The sequence below is a fragment of the Globicephala melas genome, chromosome 11 (genome assembly GCF_963455315.2).
Source record: "Globicephala melas chromosome 11, mGloMel1.2, whole genome shotgun sequence".
Lineage (NCBI taxonomy): Eukaryota > Metazoa > Chordata > Mammalia > Artiodactyla > Delphinidae > Globicephala > Globicephala melas.
Window position 1 is genome coordinate 100,638,623 of NC_083324.2, and position 27,741 is coordinate 100,666,363.

Consider the following 27,741-nt stretch of genomic DNA (forward strand, 5'->3'; position numbering starts at 1 on the left):
TAAAGTAAATCATGATAGCAATTTATTTTTTAAGACAATGGTAGAAATTAACAACACTGAAAAATCAGGTTTAATTTTTGTAGCTATGAAAGCTAGAGGATGCTTATCATTGCTGTTGGATTAGGAGCCGTTTGTGGGGAGGTGCGGGGAGCCTGGAAAGGCAGGTGAACTGGGGGGTGACCCGCAGGTGGGTTTCCAAGGCAGCACCAGGCTCAAGCCCCAGGCTCGGGATTCACAGGTCACATGTCCTCGGGGACACTGTCACTGCAGGAAGTCTTCCGCTAACTTGTTGAATTCACCTGCAAAACGTAAATGCAGGTTGTGCTTGCCCTCTGGCATCAGATGCAACCTAAAAAAAAAGATTATGGTTAGCGGCACATCACCTAAAAACCTGTTACCCTCCCTATTGTTTCCTGAAAACCTCAAGTGAGAAACTGCCCTGGTTTTTTTTCCATCACCTCTATTAGGAAGAAAGTGTAAGGTACATCTTATGAATGGTCCCAGAAGAGAGACATAACAGTGACAGAGCACACACACTGTGCTTGGAATTGAATCAGGTAAGAAATAGTTTGACTGCAAACCTGACAGAGTGGGAGATGTAATTGGTGGTTACCTAAGAAAAAAAATCTTTTTAATAACATTGGTTTTGAGAGAGAGGGTTGGAAAGATGATAAAAAGAGGAAGTGTGCAGAATCCACTGGATTGGAACCTCTTGGAATATCTATGTAGTGGGAAAACCCAAACCAGAATTCACAGCCCCCGTAGGCCTGTTGTTCAAGGTTCCAAATCACCCCGTCATTTTGGAGGATTGAGCAGGTCTGCACACAAGCCACCAGACGAAGGGTAAGTAAATGTTCCTGAAGCTTGTGAGGGTAGCAGGAACCTGCATTAGCCACCCGCCCTTGGTTGTGCAGCTGTCAAGACACCTCACCATCCTCGGGAGGCTTCTTCCTTTCAACAGGGCTTTGGTCAAATGTGGCTGGTCTGCAGTTTCTTTAATAAAGGCAGACTTCTGAGTTACACATTCTATTTATTGGCTATAAAAGTGCAGACAATAAGTTTTAAACAAATTAAAGGTTCTAGGATATAAGCACAAGTCTGACTTGTTCTGTCCACAATAGTTAGACGTTAAAAGGACTACACTGGGGCAAACTGCCCGTTACTGCATTTCCTGCTTCTCTGTGCTTTCCACGGGGTGGGGAACTGAGAGCTCTAGGGACCTCAGTGAACATGAGGGAGGACGCATGGCAAGAGGGAGCTTGGAACAGAGCTGTCCCTGTGCGATGCTGGGCCTCCTGCAAACAACCACACGGGGACTGCGGGGGTGTGAGGGAACCCAGACTATCAAGATCACTGGCTTGAAAGAAGGATCTGTTGCTGGCATCTTTCTGAGGCCCTGGGGAAGGTTAATAACGCCATTAACAATAACCAGGGCATTTCCAAGTCAACGTTAATGCTATTCAGAAAAGAAGTATGAGCTGCACCACCCCAGAGAAGGGACCAGCTGCCCTCCAGAGGGACGGGGCTCACAGGGACAGTCACGGCCTCTGTTCTCAGGAGACAGAAAAGAACCAACTGCCGAGGATGCTGGCAGTCACAGAAGGGCATGTCTGGGATACCCTGCACCTTCCAACGTGGACCAAGCTGGACTCTGAAACAGAGACCCACCCTGCCAAACCTGCAAGTCCTCCTGTGTGGGGAGCCAACCCACTCCCATTATTTGTTCAGACGCCCAAGAAGGAAGGAGAGACAGCAGCTGCGATCCCGTCTTTTAGCCTCAGTGCTGTCTGTGTTCTCCCAGTAGTAATCTCAGTCTCGGGAAATAACAACTGGGCCCCTCGTTAAAAATAGGGGAGCCCTGCTCCGAGGCATCTACATTCAGAACTGCACTGGACTGAGGATGGGCAGACAGAGGGACGGACAGACAGATGGATAAATGAGGGTATGAATAAGACAGCTCTGCTCCTTGATAGCTGTTGGGGTCATTTCGGGGTCCTCAACACAGCCTTCCCTGAGGTCTGATACAGAGGTCACTATCCCTGACATGTGCTCCTCTTGGGGCAGCACTGCCCCGGACGGGTGTAAATACGGGGCTGCCAAGGCAGCGTGGCCACTGCTGCTGACCCAGACTCTCACCCACTTAACAAAGGATCAAATCACGCGCTCCTGGAGAGTGGTGTTCAAACAACCACACTTTCCAGGAAAACGAGTAGGAAATTCCCCACTGCCAGACACACGGCTCAGCTGGAGAGGACGGGCCCCTCGGGGGTAGGTGCTAGATCCTATTTGCTGGGGCAGGTTCCTCACTGCATTTAGCACCTTTAGAAAAAGAAATGTGACTCTAGACCTTTTGAGGAATTCAAGTCCCTCTAGTCTCCCTCCACCTCTCCTGGACAGTCCTTGGACGATGCTCCCTACATGCGAGTGGGCGAAGGAGAAACAGGCTGAAGGCGCTGGCTATTATGGGGGCAAGACAACCCAGTCTGACCAACGTAGGCTCTTTACCAGCAAGCGACAGCATCTCCCTGAACCGCAGCTGCTCACCTGGAAAGTGGGGACAGTAACAGTGTCCACCCCAGAGGGTTATTCTGAAGATGAAATTATCTCTGGGCGCACAGTAGACACTTAATACACGTTTGCTATTCGTCCATTATTCTATCTGTATTGTGCTTCACAATGTAAGAAAGTCGTTATGAAGGTTCCAGTTATGTACAGCGTATCAACAAAATGTTCCAACTTGGAGACAATTTATTTACGTTTGCTGGCGACCACAATCGACCGCAATTGGAAAATTCTTACCTTAAAGAGATTTTAGACCTAAATGTAAGGCCAGACACTATAAAACTCTTAGAGGAAAACGTAGGTAGGACACTCTATGGCATAAATCACAGCAAGATCCTTTTTGAACCACCTCCTAGAGAAATGGAAATAAATGGGACCTAATGAAACTTAAAAGCTTTTGCAGAGCAAAGGAAACCATAAACAAGACGAAAAGACAACTCTCAGAATGGGAGAAAATATTTGCAAACGAAGCAACTGACAAAGGATTAATCTCCAAAATATACAAGCAGCTCATACAGCTCAATATCAAAAAACAAACCATCCAATCCAAAAATGGGCAGAAGACCTAAACAGACATTTCTCCAAAGAAGATATACAGATGGCCAACAAACACATGAAAGGATGCTCAACATCACTGATCATTAGAGAAATGCAAATCAAACTACAATGAGGTATCACCTCACACCAGTCAGAATGGCTATCATCAAAAAATCTACAAACAATAAATGCTGGAGAGGGTGTGGAGAAAAGGGAGCCCTCTTGCACTGTTGGTGGGAATGTAAATTGATACAGCCACTATGGAGAACAGTATGGAGGTTCCTTAAAAAGCTAAAAATAGAACTACCATACGACCCAGCAATCCCACTACTGGGCATAGACCCTGAGAAAACCGTAATTCAAAAAGAGTCATGTACCACAATGTTCATTGCAGCTCTATTTACAATAGCCAGGACATGGAAGCAACCTAAGTGTCCATCGACAGATGAGTGGATAAAGAAGATGTGGCACATATACACAATGGAATATTACTCAGCCATAAAGAGAAACAAAATTGAGTTATTTGTAGTGAGGTGGATGGACCTAGAGTCTGTCATACAGAGTGAAGTCAGTCAGAAAGAGAAAAACAAATACCGTATGCTAACGCATATATATGGAATCTAAAATAAAAATGGTTCTCATGAACCTAGGGGCAGGACAGGAATAAAGATGCAAACGTAGAGAACGAACTTGAGGACACAGCAGGGGGAAAGGAAAGCTGGGACGAAGTGAGAGAGTGGCATGGACATATTTACACTATCAAATGTAAAACAGATAGCTAGTGGGAAGCAGCCGCATAGCACAGGGAGATCAGCTTGGTGCTCTGTGACCACCTAGAGGGGTGGAATAGGGAGGGTGAGAGGGAGACGCAAGAGGGAGGGGATATGGGGATATACGTGTATGTATAGCTGATTCACTTTGTTATACAGCAGAAACTAACACACCATTGTAAAGCAATTATACTCCAATAAAGGTGTTAAAAAAACGATTTTAGAAAATGTCATGGGTGAGATTTGTCTAGAAAGGATGAGCCCCTCCCTTCCCCCCACTGTGAGACACCAGGACCCGGCTTTGTAAGGATGAGGCTGGTCCTGTTTGGAGTTAATCCTGGAACCTGGCCCTAAAGCGGTTCTTGAGCTGCCTGCAGTCAGAGAGGAGGAACTAGAAACAGCAGCTGAGGAGGGGGTGGGAAGGGTCATCCGGGCAGCTGAGGGGGGTGCGTCCCCCTTCCTTCGGTGTCTGCCGGACCCCCTCTCCACGGAACCGGAACGAACCTGCTGCCAGCACAAGACCGTTTTACTTCGCGCCCGCAGGGGCACGCCACCCCCCTGCTCACCTTGGAGGTCTGGGGCCATCTTCCCACCGCTGGGCAGACTGGACAAGGCCAGGAAGCTGCAGAGCGAGGCCCCTCCTCCCTCCTGTGATCAGACAGAGGCCAGCACCTGACCCACGACCTGGGGAACCCAGGCACCCTTAGCGCTCCCACCGCCAGGCCAAGACCTCTGAGGACAGCTCCTGCCAGCTGCCCTCCGCCAGGGCTGGGTTTACGTGTCAACTTGGCTGAGCCACAGGTGCCTTTGGTCAGACATGATTCTGGGTGTGTGTGTGAGGGTGTTTCAGGATGAGAGTCACATCTGAATCAGCAGACTGAGCACAGCAGACTGCCCTCCCCACGTGGGTGGGCCTCATCCAATCAGTTGACGGCCCGAATAGCACAAACGGCTGGCCCTCTCCTGAGCAAGAGGAACTCCTCCTGCCTGTCTTCAAACTGGGGCACTGGCTTTTTCCTGCCTTCAGACTCGCACTGCAACATCAGCTCTTTCTGGTTCTTTGGTCTTCAGAGTCAGACTGAACCACAGCATGAGCTCTCCTGGGCCTCCAGCTGCTGACTGCAGATCTTGGACTTCTCAGCCTCTGTAGCTGCAGAAGCCAATGCCTTACTCCCATAGTAAATCAATCCTCTCTCACTATAGATATATTACATGTCCACACATGTATACGATATATAAATACGTGTGTGTGCACAGGTACAGCTGACCGAGGGCAATGTGCCTGACTGCCCATCGAGCTCTACCCTGCTGTCTCCTGGGCCCCAGACCACCTACACCCACACCAGCATTCCATCCATGAAGGCAGCTACCGTGTGCCGAATTCTTATTCGTCTGAACGTGCACATACATCCCCATTCATTCCTCAGAAAGTTATCTGAGATGACAGGCATCACCATCCCCATGTGACACACAGGAAAGAGGTACAGAAACACGTCCACCTGCTTACGGGCACGATCCATCACCAGCACCGCCCCCCCCGCCCCACGGTCCATCTGAGCCCCTGCTGTGCTGTAGCCACCGCGGCTGCGAATGCTGCTCAGGGCCCCCAAACCCTGACTCTGGTCTCCAGGCGCGACTCCGTTTCCCACCCCTCCCCTCTGGCCCACACAGAGCCCAAGGCCCCACCTCTCTGCACACGTGGACTCCGGCCCTCGTCCTTCCTTCCGGGTCTGTTCTCTGGCCCCAGAACCTGCAGGTGGACTCCACAACACACTTTCCGGGCCTGAGTCACCACTCAGGGACCCCTGCCACCCACAGATGTGGCCGTGCAATGCTCGCATTCTTCCTTTCACCGTGTACCAAGTGCTTTGAGGCCGAACTAGACCGCGTCCGGGACAGAGGATGGCCTGCTCGCTGCTGCTAGTAAGGTGCCAGTAAGGGGCCGCGTGGCCTCAGAACAGTGAGTAAGTGGAGGAGCAGAAAGAGACAGCCAAGCTGTGCCCGGAGGCTGGGTGGCCCTGGCCAGGCAGGGAAGGGGCAAGGGGCTGGTCACGCGTAGCCGGGTCTGAACCCAGATCCTGATCTCTGCTTGGGCCCCCAATTTCTGAGATCTGAGAACCTCCTCAGAAACGTACTGTTGTGGGCTGAGCCGCGCCTCCCAATTCGCATGTTGAAGTCCTAACCCCAGTACCTCAGTGTGACCGTGCTTGGATATCAGGTCTTTAAAGAGGTATTATGTTAAAGTGAGGTCACACAGGTGGGCCCTAATCTAATCTGATGGGTGTCCTTATGAGAAGAGATCAGGACACAGATGCCCACACAGAGCGACGACCGTGTGAGGACACAGGGAGAACGTGGCACCTGCACACCAAGGAGAAAGGCCTCAGGACAGACCAACCCCTTGCCACCCTGATCTTGGACGTCCAGCCTCTAGACTGTGAGGGCCTCAATGTCCGTAGTTTCAGCCGCCCAGTGTGCGGTCTTTGTCACAGCAGCCGGAGCTGACGACCACGCACGGCGAGCACCCCGTGTCTCCACTGCAGCGCGGTGGTCACACCCTCCGTGAAGCCCCACCCTCTCCTGAGCCAGATCAGCCCTTCTGCTTCCAGGGGCCCGTCCACGCCAGCCCCGAAGGGTCCGAAGGGCGCAGGCTCTGCTCGGCGCCAACTGTGACAGCAAGCTGGGTGGCCCCGAGGACCAGGCGTGCTCGGCAACTGGAGGCGCTCAAGCAGAGGCTGGCTAGACAGGCAGGCGGCGGTGTCAGTGCTGTGCGATCTAGGAGGGAAGGCTGGCCGAGCGGGGGAAAATCACAGCGACCACTATCTTATGCTTTGTATCTGGGACTTCTGCAGAAGAGTTTGTTAGGAGGAAGGGCTCAACTGCCTAAAAACAAAATCTAAGATCACTGAACTTGAGTGATCTCTGAGGTCTCTGTCTCCAGGAGATGCTGCGGTTCTTCTCCAGCAAAAAGAACAGAGAGAGACAATTGTCACAGGCAGGAAGTGGGCCTGCTGAGCACCCACCCTGCGCTCGGCCCCCTTCCAGGAGAGAAAGGCATTCGTTTCACACCTGATTATCTATTTGTAGTACAATCTTTGAGCGACACACTTGTGCCTTTAATTCTTTAATCATAAATGTACCTGGCAGGGAAATGAAACCCCAAGTTCGTCGGAAGCACCTGCACTCGGAGTTGCCCCCCTGAGGTGAGAGGCCTGTGCACAGTCGGAGGGCGACCTTGGTGCTCAAGGAATCGACCCTCTTTTTGTGGGTCCAGAATTAACCACCGTGTTTTAGGTTCACGCCCAACATAAAGGGCTCTTCTGGCAGAGGAAGGGAGCAAGTGTAACACTTTACTCTCAACTCATTTTTTCCAAAGAATCCTGCTCTAAGAAAATGACCTTCCATAAGAGAGTGTACTAAAACCATTAACATCTGAATGGCAAGGGAATATTCTTCTCCCATATTGATGTATCCTGTTGCTAGGAGATGGGTCTGGAGCAGAATTCCTAAATTAAACTTTCCTGCAGACTTTTACTGAATCTGGCTCTCTAAGGGACACACTGCATTTATCATGAGACTCACTGTGCAAAAACCTGTCATTTCTGAAGTTAGAAGACAATTAACCAGGTCAGCAAGCATATAACACAGGCATCTTACCATCATATTAAAATAAGAGTATGTTTATGAGAGGCAGCTGTGCTGTGGGGGAACGCACTGTATTAGGAGGAAAAAACCCCAGGATTTGTCGTTTACTAGCCATGCAACCTTGGAAGATTACTTAACACGTCTCAGCCTTGATTTTCTCATCTGTAAATTGGGACAAAATCTTTTCCCATAAGGTTGTTGTGAAGTATGTAATCATATGTGAAATGCCTTTTAAATATAAAATGCTCTTTGGACACAGGAATTAGACAGGAATTGTAGGAATGCTGTTTTACTGCAGAATAAGAAGCGTGTCTCCCACATTTAAAAATTCTCTGAGACATTTGTTAAAATCGATCACGGAATAACTAGTATGATTAGGAGGTAGAGGAGCTGTTTCTACTCTCCCTGCTGGACCGTGGGGACTCTCAGCTCAGGGACCACTGCTGACCTACCAGGCAGGGCTGGCCTGCAGGGCATCGGAATCGGCTCATGGAGGGTCAGGGCGGGGGCGGGGGGGTGGGAGGGTGTTCTTAGGTCACTAACAACGCCAATTTCCAAAGAATTCTGTACAATTCCAAAGACGTCCTGACTAATGACAGCAGCTCTGGAATTCATATACAGTCTCTGAAGGGATCAAGGCTCACTTGGGTGTTTACTTTCCAGTAGGTTTGCTTAAAAAAAACAAAGCCAGCCCACCAGCTCCTGGTCACATCCCATTTTCTCCTTCAGGATGTGCATCACTGCATATCAAGGAAATTCTGAGCTTGCTCAACGTGGAATTTTCATCTTGATATAAGCACCAGCAGAAGCTGGCTCCCGTGTCAGCCAAAGTATTTAAATTATAAATCTCTGTTCCATATAAAAACAAATGGGATTGAAGAACAGAATTTCTGCTGACATGTCTTATTAGGTTCTCTGGCGTCCCCAGGCTGGCTGGCAGAAACGGGGCTACACAGACAAGGAATGTGTCTCTGCCATTTAATCGAATGGGCCACCAACACAGCTGGCTTGGCAGACGCTGCTGTTTTGTGATTCTGAATAACAGGTTCTCCTCTGATGTGTACATATTTAAGGCTGAAATAACACGAAAAGTTTACAACATAATTTTAACTGGGGAAAAAAGCAGGAATCAGAGTTGAATATGACTGTATCTATGTTAAAAGAACTAGAAAGGAGTAGTGCACAAAACTGCTATTAATGGAGGTATTTAAATGGATGGTAAGCAACGGCGATTGCTTTCTTCTTTTGATTTTACAAACCTTCTTTACTGGGTGAGTAGTGCTTTTATAACGAAAGTTCCCAAATGATAGGTGACTGTTTAGGCTGATGTGCTGCAGCCCTCAGAGCTCCTGCCCTCGGATGCCAGGGCTCCTTGGCCCCCTGTTCCCTAAATACAGCAGGACTGTTGGTTCACACGGGACAAAAATCCCTCCTCTCGGGCGGGATGCACCTGAAAAACCCAACCCTCATGCTTCTTCTCTTCCTAGAGCTTCTCCCGGTTACCTCCCAAGCCCCCAGGGCAGAGTGCTGGCTCACGCTGGACTCACCGTGACCCCTTCACGTGTTTGTGTATGAAGTCGGCATGGAAGCTCGGGACCAGAGGGTCCTTCTCACCGTGCACGATTAGGGTGGGGCACTGAACCAGGGGCAGCAGGTGCCGACAGATGTTACCTGAAAGACACGGAGACTCTGTTTTCCCGTGACCCTCCTAGGGGTGGGGAGGCGCAGAGCGCGGACAAACCTCCCCCACCCCCACCCCCCGCCCTTAGCATCTGTCTCTACGAGACTGGCCTGGATCAGTCGGGGTCTGAGTGCCTTCCAGCTCTGACATTCTTTGGGTTTCCTTTTCTGTTTCTCTCCTGGCTTTTTTCTTTTAAGCTCTACCAGTGAACAAGCACTCTTGCCTGATTTAAATTCATAATTCATGAAAACAGTAGTTAAAACAAACAAAACCCCTACAAGTCTCTATATTACGTGGGGCCGTTCGCTGTCTGCCAAACGATGGTAGGCGCTTGCTACCTGAAAAGCTCCTCCCGTGAAATAGTGTCTTCAGTGGGGCCCTCTGGCCCTCAAGCCTGTGTCCCTCACGGTGAAGATACAACTGCAGCTGTGCAGAAGCTGCTGTCCATCCGTCCCGCCCCAACACCCCTGACAGAGGCTCTCACCCTGATGTGTGGCAGCATTTCTAAGGCTCACATGGCACAAGTCAGGTTCCACTTCCTGTCCTGCCATTTCCTGCTGGGGAAATCTTGGGGGTGCCCTAACTCCATGAGTTTTTTGGCCTCTCTCGGTTGGTCAGGGACAATCATACATCCCCGGGGTGGCTGTACCGCTAAGAGGCGGTGCCCTGCTCCCAGCAGGCACCCCAGAGCTAGCCCTGTCCTCCCCAGCTGCCCTGAGAAAGCCGGGGTCCCTGGGTGCTGTCCAGGCAGTGGCTCCTCCCTCCTCTTGGGTGGGGGTCACTGCCTGCTGGCCCTGGGGGGGCCGCACCCGCCACTGAGCAGCCCCGTGGCGATTAACGCCAGTGTTCCCGAGCCCACCCCGCGTGTCAGGAGCCGTCCCAGTGACTCGGCACCCGTGAGCCACAGGAGGTCCAGGCTTTAACTCGTACAGTAGCACAACTGCTCGTAACTCAAGTACTTTTACAGTAGTAGCGGTTAACCTTTTCCTGAGCACTCACCCTGGAGCTGGTACTTTACCAAAGCCGCGCGTACGGAACCTCACGTGTGAGTATACACGTGAAGCCTCACATGTACAACCTCACGTGGAATATATATATAAAACGTCACGTATGTAACCTCACATAGTATACAAAACCTCACCTACCTTATATACACGTGTGTATGTATAAAAACACCTCACCTCACGTATATCATCCTCCCAGCAGCTTCCTGGGGTAGTTCCCAGTATCTCCAGTTCACAGACCCGGAACTGCTGCTCAGAGAGGCTAAGCGACCTGCCTGAACCCACTCAAACGGCAGCCACGTGGCAAAGCCAGACTCCACCCCCGGGCCTGACTCCAGATCTGGCGCTCAATCCCGAAACTGAACTGAGCAGCCATAGCCTCGCGTACAAGACAAGGGCTCCTGTCAGAGGAATCAGTACTGAGGGGAGATAAGTTTGTTAACAGCCTTGCCGTAGACGATTCATACATTTCCAGATTCTCTGTGTCATGACACTTTCTCCCTCACTTTCCCTCTTTAATACACTGCATTTTTTAGAGTTTCAGGGTTACAGCAGGACTGAGTGGGAGGCAGAGAGCTCCCACGTACCCCTAACCCCACACACGCACAACCTCCTCCATCGTCGATACCCCGTCAGACACTTCTTACAACAGATGAACCTGCACGGACGCCCCACCACCTCCCTGAGTCCGGGGTATTCCCCGGGCACACAGTCTTGGTGGACACATTTGGTGGGTCTGAACAAATGCATAATGACGTGGATGCAATGATGATATTATACAGAGCATTTTCACTGTCCTAAAATTCCTCTGTGTGGCTACTCTAAGAGGTGTACAGTGGGATCTCGTTGTTGTCTGGCCCGTCTTTTATTCGGGTTGTTTTCTTATTGTTCAGTTTTAGGAGTTTTTTGTACATTTGGATACAAGTCCTTTAGCAAATATTTTCTCCCAGTCTGTAGTTGTCTTTTCATTCTCCTGAAATACATTTCAAGGACCTGTTTCTATGGGTGGATACTGCATTTGAACAGGATATACTTGCTATTTTGAACTTAAACCAAAAAAGTAACATTTCCAAATGTCCTTCTCATTATGAAAGTTTTGACAGATGACTCATTCTGGAAATGATTACTGAATAGACCAAACTGGTACCTGAATCACAACAATTTTGTAACTGAATGTGCTTCAAGATTAGATCTTACCTAGTCTCGATTCTTTTAGCAATTAGAAAAGTGAGAGACTACAAATGTAAATAGCTATAAAAAATAGACTTTAATTCAGAATTTCTCTTCAGGATGTCAATTCTTCCTGTTATTGGAAACCATGTTAATTTTTCAGATAAAGACAGGAAGACATCTGTCACAGCTAAAGTGACACAACTTAGCTCGGAACTTGGGAAAGGACTGAATACTTTCTTCCTCATACTAATTCTTCTGGGGCTGAAGGTCATGACAGAGAATCCCTCCTTTTCTGTCCTAGTAACAGAAGATGTAGTGGGGTGCACCTCTAAATGTGAAAGAGAAAATCTGGTGTCTGTTTTCTAATTACCCATCCTGGAATTAGAAAGTGAAGAGTATCTGGGCTTCTGGAGAATGATTTTGCCATCATACACACAAAGGATTCGGAGGAAAAAGAACAGTCTGCTACGAGAGACTCAACAATGTGACCCTTTGTGCGCATGGTCTGTCTCTGGTGCAAGGCGGGTCTATCACACAAGAACTCGCATTGTACACGATCACCAGCACCCTCTGTTCACACACCACTGTGGAAGGACAGTGGGCGAGCGCGTTAATCCCCGAGGAATCCTCGAGCATCTGGGGGACTCAAGCAGCCTCTCTAATGAGCAAAGGGACCGTTGAATAGCTCACGTAACCTACCATCTGGAAGATGCTTAAACTGCTTTATGCCATCCACCCACTTTTCACAGGTTCTGGCCAAGTAGTCGAACCCATAGAGGGCTTCCAGAGGCTCTCTTGTTCTCTCACTCCATTTAGACACGTCTCGGATACCTGAAAGACAGATGTGTGGGCAAGAATGGGTTTAGTCTCAGACTAGAGCTCATCTGTAAATACTGCAAGCGCAGTGCACTCAGAGCTGCGGCACTGGCTGTCCTGCCAGCTGGCAGTGTTCCCCCAGTCTCCATGTGGCTCACGCTGGCTTCATCCAGGTCGGCCAGGCCTTCCCCGACCCTGCCCTCCATCACTCTGCTCAGGGCTGGTCACTTTCAGTGGCTTCTGTGTCCGTGGTGAGGGCCAAGTGCTGGGTCCCCACCAAGATGTGAGCTCTGTGTGGGGGGTTTTGCTTTGTTTTGTCCCCCACTGTGGCCCTCAGGCACAAAAGAGGGACCAGTAGATTCTTACCAAGTGAATGAAATTGATCTAAAATTAATGCTTTCTGTTAAAGGTATAAGATAAAAGCAGACATTCCCCTAATTAGGGTCATCTAAGTGAAAATGACATTATTTATAACAGGAGTTTTTTCTGAACTGCATTTATGTACGTTGAGAAATGCACACACATCATTCATTCTAATTTCTGCCACTGAAGGCACATGGGTGTAACTACTAACTACAAACTATATTACAGATGATTCTCTGTTAAGAAAGGAAATAACGGCTAAAAGCCACCTTTAAAGTGAACTGCCGTCTGAGGCAGGCTGACCCTGATAGAGACAGTGCCTGCCTTTCACTTGCTCACTCTTCTGAACCCGCAGACGGACGCCCAGGGTTGAGTCCAGAGGCTGAGGACGCTGAACTGCTCTGCACAAAACTGAGAAGACTCCAGATGGGGTCAAGGGCGGGGTTGGTGGGGAGATGCAGAGAAGAAGCCAGAAAATGAAGAGGTGGCAGGAGACCTGGGAAGAAGGAAGAGGAGAGAGGGGCTGGCACGACGGCATGAAGACGGCCCGTGAGAAATGCCCCAGAGATGGCTCTGCCCTTGGCTGTGTAGCAGACCACATCCTCGGGAAGGCCCTCTTGCAGTGGAACAACTAGCTCTTTCACAATATATAATTTTTGTTGCACTGCTGGAGTTTGCAGTAATTGATGGAAACTAGAGTGTGTATGTGTGTGTGTGTGTGTATGCGTGTGTGTGTGTGTATGCGTGTGTGTGTGTGTGTGTGTCTGTGTGTAAGAGAACCCTGAAAACAGAGCAAAGAGTGGTAAGACCACTCAAAGGCAGGGTTGCTTCAGGGGAAGGTGACTGTTGGCTGGCGGAGGGAGGACACAGCTGAACCTGAGATGGAAATGGTCCCAACCTGGTACCATCCATAGTTCCCAAGAGGAGCAAATGGACATCCTCTCTGAAGGAAAGTGTTCTCAACTTATGCTCACTGTCTTTTTTGTTTGTTTTCAGATTAAGAGTAAGCAAATATCCACTCCTCATCAAAGATCACAAGGCGGGCTTCCCTGGTGGCGCAGTGGTTGAGAGTCCGCCTGCCGATGCAGGGGACGCGGGTTCGTGACCCGGTCCGGGAAGATTCCACATGCCGCGGAGCGGTTGGGCCCGTGAGCCATGGCCGCTGAGCCTGCGCGTCCGGAGCCTGTGCTCCGCAACAGGAGAGGCCACAGCAGTGAGAGGCCTGTGTACTGCAAAAAAAAAAAAAAAAAAAAAAAAGAAGACCACAAGGCAATCAGAATCTTTGTAAAGATAACGAAACAACTAGAAAATTAGAAGAGAAAGCTTAAGAAATTATGCAGAGCCCTACACACAGAGACACAGAGATGAATAGAAACGGGGAGATGGAAATGCTCAGTCTACAAAGTTCAGTCAGTCCCCAAAGGAGGAGAGGGAGGAGGGACAAGAGGGGGAAGGGGGGGGAAGGGGACTTACTGTCAGAGGGAATCAGCAGGTGACAGTGTGTCTCAGAACTGATAAAAGAATCCAGACAAAAGTTAAATGTAGCCCAAATAGGATAAACAAAAAGAAATCCAACACGGGGTAGTAAAACAGAAGTGTACCAAAGAAAAAGAGAAAATCTGAAAAAGGGCCAGAGATCAGACATATCACTTCAAAGGAAGGACAGTCAGACCCACACAGCAGGTACGGAAGGCAGAAGACGCCAGAACAGCAGAGAAGATGCGCTTCCACTTCTATTTCTGTACTTATAGCCAAACCGTGTTTCAAGAGTGCGCGTGAAGTAAACATTTTTAAGTAAGAGCGAGTTGACTATTACCGGACCTGCCCTTAAAGAACTTCTGAAGAACAATTTCAGGGAGAAGAGAGACGGCCTTAGAATGGACATGTGAGGGGGAAGGAAGAAAGGTGAGCAAAGAGCTGACAGACGCGTCGGCAAACGTAAGAGCAGCTCAACGTTACAGGTCATTTATGCCTCAACTAAAAACTCACCAAGGCAATGAGAAAATAAAACATTGTACCATTTCCTCACACGAAAATTAAATAGTTCTGTCCAGAAAGAAAGCAAAAAGACAAGTCACACACTGGTAGCACAACTACTAACACAATGACTAACCAGCAAGGAGTTAGTAATCAGGTTACTAAAAACCAAAAAACAAAGTAACACTGCACATCAATAACATTGTGCTCATATCAGAAGTGCTCTATGCTTGAGTTGGGTGGGGTCTCCTGGGTGCTGGTTCTGTTGTTACACTTCCTAACATACACCTGTGAAACATACTGTGTTATTTACATGTATCATATATTACACAATAAAAATTTAAAAACCAGTAAAAAGACACAAATAGGTAAAATGCAAAAGAAGAAACCCCAGTGGTGCATAAACACATGAAAAGATTCTCAATTTCATTAGTAACAGGAAAATGCAAATTAAGACCTCCGATAAAATACCATCTTACACCCATTTGGCCAGAATTAAGAGCTCTGATAGTTCCAAGTTCCTGTTGAGGGTCTAAGCTAAGGTGGTGGAAGTGTAAGCTTCTTTTGCTGGAAAATGATCTGTCACCTGAAAGGGCACATCTGCAAGCACGGCGCAGCCGCCCCAGCACGGGCATCCTCCCCAGGGAGGTCTGCTCACACGCCGAGCACGCACACAAGGATGCTCACAGCAACACTAGGAGGAAAGAGAGGGAGGATAAAGTGCAACAGGTGTGCCCAACAGAACGCCACACAGCAACGTCACGAACGAACCTCAGAAACGGCGTTCTAAGAAAACTATGTGTAAAAAGTGAGTCACAGAAAATGCCATATAGTATGAAGGCACCCTGTTTAGCTCAAAAACAAATAAAACTAAATTATGTGTCGTTTAGGGATATGAATGTATGTGACGATAGTGTCTTCAAGACGGCACATGGATGGACAACTCAGGCTGGAAGCAGCGCGCGGGCCAGCAGTGACTGACCTTGTGCTCCTTGGTGGGTCCATTCACGTCGCAGGTGTTGCCTTATATGGGTCAAATATTATACAGTTAAACTAAAACTTCAGCTATGAAATAATCAAAATAAAAATATTATCTATTATATGTTCGACATTTAATTTATAGAGATGCTACACATGTATGCGTTATTTATATAAAATTAAGTATATAAAATATTTGTTTTATAAATACACATTGTTTTATAGTATATATCCTATTATATAAGATATATGCTAAAATACATATTTTAAAGTGTATTACCTTATAACACATTTAAGAAGGAGCAGAAGTAAACGACGGGATGTCCGCCTCGGTGAGGAGGCCTTCCCGAGGAGGGTTTTGTTTCTTAGTTCTGTTAAGAAAACACGCTGACAAATTGGGGCAATGGAGCCTCAGGAGCAGTGGCGACGCAGGAGGGAAGCCACGGCGGGGCCGGGCGTCATCACCCACACACCTGCTGTCGCCTCCTGAAGAGAAACAGAGGGGCCGAAGGCTGGAGCCAGGAAAGTGGGGGAAGCCTCAGTCAGTTGCACTTTCGCCCCAGGGGCCCCCAGACCTCAGTGCGCCCTCCTCTCGTCCCGCGAGCCCAGTGCTCTCAATCTGGGCAGCTTGCTGGGGGCGCCACGACTCCTGAGTTGCCACAGCTGGAACGCCTGGTGGGCGAGGAGGCCCCCAGTACAGGCCTGGGTAGCAAGCCCAGGCTGGAGGCAAGCACCCCTCTGGGTCCCCAGCAGTCACAGCGCTGGTCCCCTCTACCAGAGCCTCAGCTTGACACCAACAGGCAGTGGGCCAGGTCTGCCCACGGGCTGCACTCTGCCAGCCCCTGTTCCCCGTCTCTAAAAATCCTCAGAGATAAGCTTGAAGGACAACCTTAAAAAGTGTGACTAGCACAACGATTCTTTATCAAAGTATGCGGGTTCACGTTTGAATACAATGTTCCCTTCCACACTCACTACTTGAAATGAGCCTGTAAATAACACTTCATGTCAACCCCCTCCTTCCTTGAGGGTCACTATCACAGCAGGAAATGTAAATACGAACTTTACTTATTAGCCTTTTCCTGACTCATATAAAGTGTCACTTCTGGAAATAGGAAACTTGAAAATACAGACTAGTTAAATTGCATTACTCTCCTGAGAACTCACCACCTTCCCACATTACAGCCGAGGAAACGGATGAGACATGATTTGTCAACTCACATCAAAACAAGGCCTGAGAAAGGTCGGGGGAGGGGAGGCTGCTCTCCAGGTGGAGGGACTTACCCCGATAAATCTCCTCGTCCTGGTCGGTCACGTAGGCGTTGGCCCCCCAGATCACCATCTTGTTGATGTAGGACGGGTATCTTGCAGCTGCAATGAGGGCTGTTATCCCACCATCACTCCACCCCAGCAAAGAGACCTTCTTAAACTTCAGCATCTGTGACAAATACCACGAAATGCACAGGTCATGGCTCCTCGCCGCGGAGAGAGCTTGATCATCCTCAAGTATCAGAATCGACACAGCTGTGGTGTGTGGAGTGTCAACTGGCCATTAAAGAAAAATCCTAGAGTCCACCATTTGACAACATAAATGCTTCTCTCAATTAGTTGTGGTGCAAATATGATGGTCATAAAAACTAAGTACATAGTACTGTTTTGAATGATGAGGGGACTACATCTTCTGGTTGGATAAAGTCTCAAGGAACCAGAAACAGTGGAGATCAGCTGTACTTGGACGTGACAACGTGTGTGCGTCCGTGCAGGTCTGAGCGAAGACTTTGAGGACAGGTATGCAGATCAGAGAGGGAAACAGGACAGTCGCTGCATCTGGTAAAGCCACTGACTGCAACTATGGGAAGAACTGGCTACAGGAAGGCCGGGAAAGAATGATGGTGGTTACACTGATCTTCGGGTGATCAGCCAGGCTCCAAGAATGTGTTTGACAGGGAAGATGAGCATCTCAGAGATGCTGGCGAGAAGTAAACACCGAATGACTGGGGAAATTTAAAGAAGTAACGAGTATCAGTCCAAGACACCTGCTGATGGGACTCTAAATTGGTGTGACTACTGTGGATAATACTTTGGCACTATCTTGTAGAATGAATATCTGCATCTCCCGCCACTCAGCAAGTCATCTCCTAAATGTGCACGGAGCTCTCACACACATGTACCAGGACAGGTCCAGGAAGTCCACACCAGCACTGTCTGCAATAGCAAAACATGAGCGCCACAACTTCCATGCACAACACAATGTTCACCGCACTTCCGTGTATAATTGCATGCACGCACACACGCACACGCGCACACACACACACACAAGGCAACTTAGAGATGATTTAGCTACCATCAGGAGAGGGGGGTTAAGACACAGTGTATCCATACAACAGAATACTAAGTGCCTATTATAAAACTGAAGTAAATTTGTATTTATTGGCATGGAAGTAACTCCTTGATCAACTGTTCAATGAACAGTAAGCTGGAAAATCATTAGGTATAGTAGGATGCCATCCATACAGAACTGTGTGCTTATACATGTAATAAGATTGCCCAGAAAGGTAGAGCCTCAAAGTCTTGGTAGCAGTACCTCTAAATAGTTAGATTGTTTGATATATCTGTTTTCCTCTTTATACCCATTTGAACCCTGAATTCTCTATAGGAGTAACGTGGTATTACCCTTGAAGAAACAACAAACAAAAACAAAATAAATGAAGACAGGCCCAGCCACCCTCCTCCTCTGGGCTCTTGCCTAAGAGACCCACCTTCATCAAATCAACAGCATCTTTTGCATCCCTTTCAAAAAATTCTACTGGGTAATCTCGATCTGGGGGTCTGGAATGTCCGTACCCTCGGGGATCCCAGGCAACCACCGTGAAGAGCTTCTTATTCAGGTTCTCAATCTGAGGTCCAAAATCAGTCTCTCCACTTCCTAAAAGCAGTCACTTGGTTACACTCCAGTAAATGCTTTCATTGTCTCAAGCACACTACATCAGAAGCAGAAACAACTACAAACTTAAAGTAACTATAGTTTCTACTCAAAGTTAGACCTCAGCTGTAACCAGCAAAGCAGCTTCCTTTCCTGCTGGAGTTCAGACCTACCCCCCACCTCCCCCTAGTGGCTACTATGAGAAGGACAGAGGCCCTGATTTTTCATTTGGTCCTGTATCATTTCAGCACGTTTGATCTGTCTTCAGCTTATTCGTGCTTTTTATTAAAAAAAAAAAAAATCATGAAACTGCATAGAAATAAACTTACTGATACAACATGCTTCTGGGTTATTTTTTCTTTCTTTTTTTAAAAAATGACTGTTACAAATGAGAGAGCTCTTAATAATATGTGTAGACACATTAATGAGATTTGATCCTAGTCATTCAAAGCAGAATTCTAAAATCCCAGATGTCTTTTACTAAGCTAATGTGAATAGCCCTGAAGGTTTTATTTTATGGTTATAACTAGAAACCAGAAAATTAAACTAAAACACTGAAATGAGGGGGGAGGGAAGGGTGTGGAGGGAAGAAATCAAGTTAGTTTGTTTCATGACAACTGTATGAACCAGTGTGTTAGCAAGTAGAGCCACGTTCTCAGGCCGGCGGCGCCTGACCGGCAGCCCCCAGCCTGCCCACACGGTCACGGCCACCGTGTGCACAGGCAGGCGTGTCTTGTGTGGTCCACACAGTGTGGAAGGCCAGACTCCCAAGGAGCCCAGTCCAAGGGCAAGTCAGCATCTCATTTCTAAGCTCTGCTTGATTTCTGGGGACTCACAGCTCAGGTCACAAATGGATACTAAACATCTCGCTTAATAAACGGGCAATTATTAGAAAATGTCTTTCAATGCTGCAGGATCATTTAATGTCATCAAGGATGATGATGTCACTCTTCCTGACAAGATATACCTTCCTCAGCCTCAGGTAAATCACCCAGAAAACCCAAGCTGAAAACGTAACTGGATTTCCAGCACACGTCTACTGCTCTGACATCTCAAGCTTCTCTCATGATCACTGAACTGGAGGGTCTTCCAGGGAACTGTGCTGAAAGAGGGGCAGGAGGTGAGAAGGTGGGAAAAGGCAACAGTGTAACTAAAGACCAATTGCAGAAACAATAATACCTGGCACACAGGTATACATTTGAAGACCAGTGCAAAGACCATTTGAATACTAAAACCTTAATGAAATGACTTTAAGGAATAGTTACCGATATATGATACCTGAGACAGAAACACATCAACACTGGTTGCCCATGGGTACGGGAACTGCGTGCTGGGGGACAGTAGTTTAGGGGAGAAACTTGCTGTTCGATTTTTGAATCAGGTTAATGTTTTACACAAGCAAAAACTAAATTGCCAAAAGCTTTTTATACCTGGATAATGACAGCAATACTGAAACAATGGCAAACTGTTCATTGCTTTAGCTCTACGTCAGCCATTGGAGTAAATATGGTCCTCCATCACAACAGCTCAAGGGAAAAAGATACTAAATACTATCTGGACAGAGACGCCTCAATAGCTACAACAGTGCCACTATCAGCTGAGGCTACATCGAGCTGAACCATCATGTGACTGAAAAATTTTAGCATTTTACTTTTAAGAGAAGGAAGCAAATCATAAGGAAATAAGTATATACTGGGATTACTTAACTAAATTAAAAATAAAACAATACTAAAACCCTTAAAACCAAATTTGAGATGCCCTGGGATCACTGGAAATTCTCCCCCACCCCGAACTTTCTACATCTAAACTACTCATCTATAAGAGGAGATCGCAACCCACCTGGCTTTACCACGCTCCGTTCACGCCAAACTAATTCCGACCTTCAAAAAGTCTTTAAGCCCAGTTTTGTTCTTAGCTCTGATCTTAGCTGAACATATAGTCAAGTACAACAGGGCAATCAGTCCAACTTTGAGCAGCAGAACTCTCACATCCTGGAACCCCTCAATTCCAGGCAAACTGGGCTGCTGGTCACCCACTCATCTCCTTCCTTCACCCATCCCTTCTTCCCACAATGCTTTCCTTGACCCGTCATCCCCCTAAGTTGTAAGCAACTACACAGTGTTGGACTTGCATGGGAGAAAACTGGGTATTTAAAGGAATAAAAACTGCATAAAGTAGAAAGGTATCTTTCTACATCACCTAAAACTGACTGTAGCAAGTATTACTTAAAGCATCTCAGCAAAGCACTAAAGTTAATCATCAAGCCTGGGCATCTGGGATTGTGAACGCAGCACAGATGACACAGCATGCAGAGCATTCGGTAAAAACCTCCAGACCCAACATTCCTGGGAGCAGCAGGACCGCGTGCTCTCCACCTCCAGTCCGCAGGTAGTGCAGGTGGACGCCGTTCACAGCCACTTTGGCGGAGGTCACAGAGGAGCTGGAAGAGAAAAGCCCCATCCCCAGAGGAAAACTACTGAGCAGCACAAATGTGAGGACAGAGCCAGGCTTTTATACGCGAATCGCCTGCAGCGCCCTCCCCAGGTCCCTCGGATTATCCTGATACATGCTTCAGTCTTCCAGACCTAAAAAGGGACCCGTGTGTCTCCTCCCCACCACACTGCAGATCTGGGCTGCGTCTCCATGTTTGAACATCCTACAGCACCAGCTCAGGGCTTACCCCACAGAGGCACCGAGAGGCCTGCTGAAGTCAATGGCCACACAGGCCACCCTACAGGCCCACGCTGGGGTGCCAAGGTGCAGGCTGATGTGGGAGCCCCCGCCGTGGAATGCCAGGTGGGCACCAGCACAGACCCTGGAGCCACTCGTCTAGGCCTCAGCAGGTCCAGAGGAGGCAGCCGGACCTTAAGCTGCATTGGTGGCGTTCCCAAGGATGAGGCTGGTCTCAGGGTCCAGGGGGAAGGCCCTGATCCCGAGGCTGTCCTGTAGGCATCTGGCCTCTCCATTATCCAGCCAGCCACATGAGGGCCCCCTGGTCAGGAATGCCCGTCTGCACCAATGTGGCCAGACTGGTTTTAAGATGTTGAAATGTTTCTGCGTTGACTATTAGATAGGCAGGTCCGTATCAAAGCCCTCCCCACGCCAGCCCTCCCTGGCCCAAGACCTCCCACGCTGCAGCATCTAACCGTGTGCCACCCCAGGGGCTCTGCCCTGGGCAGCGTCCTCAACTGCTCTCGCGGAAGCTCCAGGATGGCAACGTGAGGGTGCACACCAACACGGCACATACAGGGCCCTGCATCAGGCCCTAGGAGCCTCCCATCAACTCCCCAGATGGCTGCGGGACACGCGGAAGGGACGGAAAGGCGTGCCAGGACAGATGCTGGGACAAATGTGCCAGATACAGGCACATCGAGTCTCAACACACAACTTCTGGAAAAATGTGACAGACCTGAGCGGTAGTAAGGCCTGACATAACTACTGATACGAGCTCGTCATCCTCAGAAATATTACGGGAGGAGCAATAATAGCAGCACTGAGCCATGGTCGTGTCGCACAGACCCTGCTGTTACTTGTGAGTAACATCCTGCTCCTCGCACAGCTCCAGAATCAAGATAAAGGCGAATAAGGCTCCACTGACAGAGTCATTTCAGGAAACATGGTTTACATCCATTCATCGGCAAGAGGAAGCGTCGTCTGCACACCCTCAGGGAGGGGAGAAGCTGTCAGACGCCTGCGTTCAGCACAGGAAACGAGGCAGCTCCCCAGACAGACACAGGTGCCCAGCGCTCGCTCAGCTCAGCTAAGGGAGACTGTGCACCTCTATCACTCCTCGTGCCCTCCAGGTTCTCGAGAGGCCCCCTTCCCAGCAGTGTGAAGGACATGCTTGAAGAGGCATTTTGCACCGTGAAGACGTCATGTATAATGAGGCCCCCCCCATCTCTCTCGAGGTCTGAGCCACTGGGTTTCACACCCAGGGGCTGCTGGCTCTCAGGCCTGTACCCCTCCAGGGCCGGGCTCACACGGGCTTCCCTTTCGTGGCCAGTCCGAAGTCTCTCCAGCCAAAGGCCTTGGACTTCCCTCTGTGCTCTGCCATATTGGTGTTTTGATTCCCCATTCCAAATTTCTTTTCTTCTAATTATCCCCATCCCACATTCTTCTGGCTGCCTAAGAAGATAGAGATAAAACCTGGCAGTCTAGAATTGGGCGTGATGGGAGCTCAATGGCAGGGAAGGGTTACTAGGGCGGAGGACTTTGAAGGTGGCTTCAGAGAGATGGAGAGATTCTATCAGGCTTGGGTGGAGGTACCTGGAACAGACTGAAAAAGCAGCATCTGAGATGAACTTCCAAGATGGGTACAACTCTGAAGAAAGAATGTGATGGGGAGGGTGCTTGTACAAGAAGAAATGGCATGACCAAAGGCCCAGGGGTTGGGGACACACGTGGGGACCGGGCAAGCTCAGCCTGGCAAGAGCACGGGGGCGGAGAGGGAGCAAAGGTTGGGGCCAAGTGGGGAAGGGGTTTGCAGCCAGGCTATCGGGCAGGAAATGTGCCTGGCGTTCTGTCACCAACACCTTGTCTGTCGTCACACCTGAGGGAACTGCCATTATCCACCAGTCTACCCCTGGGGTTACTGGAGGCTCCCAAAACCTTGCATCCATCCCCAGGTTGGGGAAACAGGACAGAAAACTGTTCGTGTACAAAAGCAAATCAATTTCAAACATAAGAAAAAAGTTTTATTTGAAAAAATAATAGTTATTGAATGATCTTCCACATAAATATACTTGAAAGGAGTGTTGCATTTTCCCTCCAGCTTATCAAAGGGCTCTCAGATGAGTCAGGCCTCCGATAACATTGTTAAAAGAGCGCTGAGACAAAAGCAGGCTGCAGAGCCCAGGCCTTGGAATGGCCCTGACATGGGCTCATCACTTTGAACCCCATTCAAGACACCAAATTTTCCAAACTCTCAGGTAGGAAAAAGGATAGATAGAAAACTTAAAGAAAAATGAACCCCTTTCTCTTGGGCTATCAATTTCTCCCTCCCATTAATCACTTCTCTAACCCAGGTGTTCTTAAGCAGATGTGTTCATTACAATCACCTGTGGAGTTAAAAATACACCTGCCTGGGGCTTCCCTCGTGGTGCAGTGGTTGAGAGTACGCCTGCCGATGCAGGGGACACGGGTTCGTGCCCCGGTCCGGGAAGATCCCACATGCCGCGGAGAGGCTGGGCCCGTGGGCCGTGGCCGCTGAGCCTGCGCGTCCAGAGCCTGTGCTCCGCGACAGGAGAGGCCACAACAGTGAGAGGCCTGTGTACCGCAAAAAAAAAAAAAACAAAACACCTGCCTGGGACAATCCTGGGAGACCCACTCAGTAATTCTGGGGTAGAGCCGTGGCATGTGCTTTCTAAAACACCGAAACTCTGAAATATTATTCACTCGTTCACGTATATCCTGAACCCCTACTTTGGGCTGGGTGCTCCATGTTGCCTGGGAGGCGGCAGGGAAGACAGTTCAATCTGCAACCAGCAGTACTACACACTTTGCCAAGTATGAGGAGACACTGGGGTGCGCGCAGCAGACAACACGTTCACCACACCCGCAGCAACACCTACACAGCTACACGCTCGGCCCCTTTTATGACAGCATTTCCTGCCCCCACTATACCAGTGGGACTCAAACTTAGATTTGAATCATCTGGCAAACCTTCAAATCTCCAGATGCCCAAGCTGCGTTAAATCAAAACCTCTGGGCTGGTACCCAGGCATCTGTAGTTTTTAAGTTCTCCAAGAGACTCCAATAGACAACCGAGGTTGAGAAAGTTTGTATTGAGTTAATTTCTTAGAGGAGAGAAAAATCCTGTCTCCTTTTTTAAAAACAGCCTGCAGGAAGGCATGCTCAGCCAGAAGAGCCCAGATCCTGCCTCACTTTTGTCCTGGAATCCCTCCTTTTGGGAGGCCGGACAAGCAAGTTTGTGGAAGGGAAGGGGGTCAGGAGCAATACAACAGCAAGTACTTCCTGATGAGGGGGCTGAGCTGCCCCCTCCCGTCAGGAGGGAGAGATCCCTGTGGGAGCAGGCAAGAATGTAACCATCTGGGGCAAAGAATTAAACTAGAACTAACATACAGTTTAATTGTTAAACTAGATAATGGCCTCTGATAAGAGCTTACTTATCTCATTCATTTTGCTGTGTGATGCACATTAGACTCAACCTAATTTTACCGCTGAGGAATAGAGCTTAGGTAACTGGCCCCAGTCACTCTGCTGGTAACTTGCAAAGCCAAAATGAGCGCCTGAATGTCGACACCTGGAATGTCACACTTTGCTTAGGAATTAAAATGGGGGCCACCTAATAAGTCCTCCATATTCTCTGTACCTTGTATGTTCAGCTATTTCTTTTGTACATTTTTTCCAAAGTAACCATTAGCTACAATAAAGCATTAGCGATGCCCAGGGCTTGGATTAACATGAATTTGGAGGACTTATTTTTACATCTTCTATACACTGTATTATTATTTAGATATTCATATTTGTATCATTATTAATTGTAACTACTAATTACTTAACTCCTATTATGTCCCAGGCCTTTTACGCTCATTGTCTCAAACCCTCAGAACAATTCTGCAGGGCACGAGGCTTAGAGAGGGTAAGTAACTTGCTCCTGTTGGTGCTTCTTCTGTAACCTCCCGGCTGAACAGAGTCCCCAGCGGGGCTAGGCACCGGGGCCACATTCACCCTGACTGCTGGACAGAAGGTGAGGGCAGGCGCCAGGGGAAGGCGGGTCTCTGATGCTCAGACAGAGCATCCCCAGGTTGGACTGGAAAACATCTCTCTTCAGGCAGGCTGTTAGGTTCTGTAAAGTTATTAATATTGTAAATGCACGTAACACACAATTTCAGGTGGAAAAGGCTTTCCTGCCCAGGCCCTGGGATAAACCACTTTGCAGATTATGAAATACAAAGAGTCAGAGTTCCAAACAGCAGACTTACAGGGAAGGTTTTGGAATGCAACTCAATTGTAGGTTAGGCACCTGCTGTTCTGAAGCAAAGATCTTACAGGAGTGCTTTTGCCTACTTAACACTGGACTGCCTTCTTGTTTCCGGATTAACCAACACCACTGCTTGTTTTCCCCATCACAGATCATATCAATTTGCAACTGCATTTATAAAACGGCAGTTGAAAATCCAGAGAAACCTGTTTTTCAGAGATATTTTAGGATGAACGATTTGCACTGCTAAGTGGACGGGGCCTTCTTGCAATCATTTAATAACTTATCGTAACCGATACTGGCGCCATCACAGGAACCCCATTTCAATCGCTTTCTGCAAATGGGACACTGGATAAATAGGCATTTTTCAACGTTGACTTACAGAGCTGCATGGTCAGATCTCTCCTTTCTCCTTCCAAATGAGAAGCTTCCCAACAGGTGAGGTTCTGAAGGCCAGGTACCTTCCTAGTCATGAGTGGAACTGACCCAGCACCAGGGGTGTGTGTGTGTGTGGGGGGGTGTGGGGTGTGTGTGTGTGTGTGCGCGCAGGTACGCAGGAAATAAAGTAAATCAAGCTTCACGCTGCTCCAACCGCATATCCTGCGCACTCTCCCTTGAGACCGACAGCACCCACTTTTAAGACTGTGGGTCAGAGACAAAGCCTGTGCGGGAGGGCATGTCACAAGACAGAAAGGCAGATTCCTGGGCGTCTCCACAACCTGTGCCCTCAGCATCTCGGGGAGCCATCTCCCCGCTTCCCGAGGTGATTCTTCTGAACATTAAAGCTCGAGGCGGGCAAGCGGGGCGAAGGAGACCCAGGGCCTTGGGGCCCGCGACTCCGAGAGCTGATGGGGCGCAGGCACTGCCAGGCTGGCCTGACAGGAGCGCGCGCGAGCACTGCCCGCAGGCGTGAAGGGCTGCGCGGAACGCGGGCCGGGAGCGAGGGTCTCCCACCGCCGGACCCTCGCCGCTCCCGGCGCCGCACCTCGGCCCGGCGCCGCACTTCGGCCCAGCGCACCGCCCCGCCGCCCGCGCTCGGGTCACGGGTTAAAGGGCAAGGGGCCGGGGAGGCCATGACCATGCGTGTCCTCAGCCCGGCCCCTGGCCAGCGGCTCCCCTCACGCCGCCCCGAGCGCGCGGACAACGACGCGGGGGCTCCCGAAGGGGAGCGACGCCATTACCTGAACGCAGCCACGGGCTCAGCCTGGGGAACGTGGACCCCGGGCTTCAGCGTGGAGAGGAAGAGCCGCAGCCGCCGCGCGCCCGAGAGGGCCTGCGCCGCCGCCGCCACCATGGTCACTGGTCGCGCTCGCGCCGGAAGCGCGCATGCGTCGGGTCTCCCGGCCACCCTGAGCCCGCCCCACCGCGCCGCCCCGAGCACGCATGCGCCGGGCCCCTGGCATCCCTGAGCGCTCCCCGCCGCGCCGGAGGCGCGCGTGCGCCGGGTCTCCTGGCAGCACTGAGCCCGCACCTGCCCAACCGCCCCGATCACGCATGCGCCGGGCCCACAGGCAGCCGTCGCCGCTCGGCGACCGGTCTAGGCTCATGGCCGGAACCCCTTGGCTTCTCGCTGGTCCCTGACAGGAACTGGGCTCGCGATCCCCGGAGGCGCCGGCACAGAGCGTCTTCCCTGGGTGCCAGCTCTGGCTCAGCGGTGACCGGCGTCTCGCCCTCACGGAGGAGTGGGCCCGGGGCCCCCGGCCTGGCTGCTGACTGGGATGATGGGGTTGGTTTATTTTCTTCCCACCGCCTCACACCCACTAGGATCCGCGTCCTCAGAAATCCCAGAAATTAATGAGTGTCGACGAGGGCGTGGAGAGTGGTGCGGGGGGGGGGGCCGCGAAAATTAAATTAGAGCTTCCGTTCTATCCTGCAGACAAGCAAGGCCTCGGGTACCTGCGCTCCGCTTCCCAGCGTTACTCACGGGAGGTTCAGAGACGGAAAGTAGGACTGTGGGTATCAGGGGCTGGGGGAGGGGGAATTAGTGTCTAATGGGTCAGAGACTCAGTTTTGCAAGAAGAAAGGAGCTCTGGAGAGGATGGTGCTGATGACAGCACAACGATGTGAATGTCCTTAACGCCACAGGCTGTACCTTTTTTTTTTTTTAACATCTTTATTGGAGTATAATTGCTTTACAATGGTGTGTTAGTTTCTGCTTTATCACAAGGTGAATCTGTTATACATATACATATGTTCCCATATCTCTTCCCTATTGCGTCTCCCTCCCTCCCCCCCTCTCTATCCCACCCCTCTAGGTAGACACAAATCACTAAGCTGATCTCCCTGTGCTATGCGGCTGCTTCCCACTAGCTATCTGTTTTACATTTGGTAGTGTACATATGTCCATGCCAGTCTCTCACTTCATCTCAGCG

The 27,741-nt window shown here is 49.5% G+C and overlaps 1 protein-coding gene across 3 annotated transcripts; it reads right to left on the reverse strand.

The window, feature by feature from the left end:
- Positions 1-26,698, reverse strand: BPHL (biphenyl hydrolase like). 3 transcript variants are annotated; one of them, XM_030881531.2, is made up of 7 exons: positions 26,551-26,698; positions 20,763-20,866; positions 18,263-18,429; positions 16,788-16,941; positions 12,072-12,203; positions 9,062-9,185; positions 1-349 (listed from the first exon to the last, which is right to left on the reverse strand). In XM_030881531.2, exons 1-7 carry the CDS (start codon positions 26,661-26,663, stop codon positions 262-264), a joined length of 882 nt encoding a protein of 293 aa, XP_030737391.1. In that variant the 5' UTR covers positions 26,664-26,698; the 3' UTR covers positions 1-261. The 3 variants fall into 3 exon arrangements, with proteins under 3 accessions (XP_030737391.1, XP_030737392.1, XP_030737390.1); XM_030881530.2 differs by lacking the exon at positions 1-349 and adding an exon at positions 356-8,588; XM_030881532.2 differs by lacking the exon at positions 9,062-9,185.
- Positions 26,699-27,741: the final 1,043 nt, after the last annotated feature.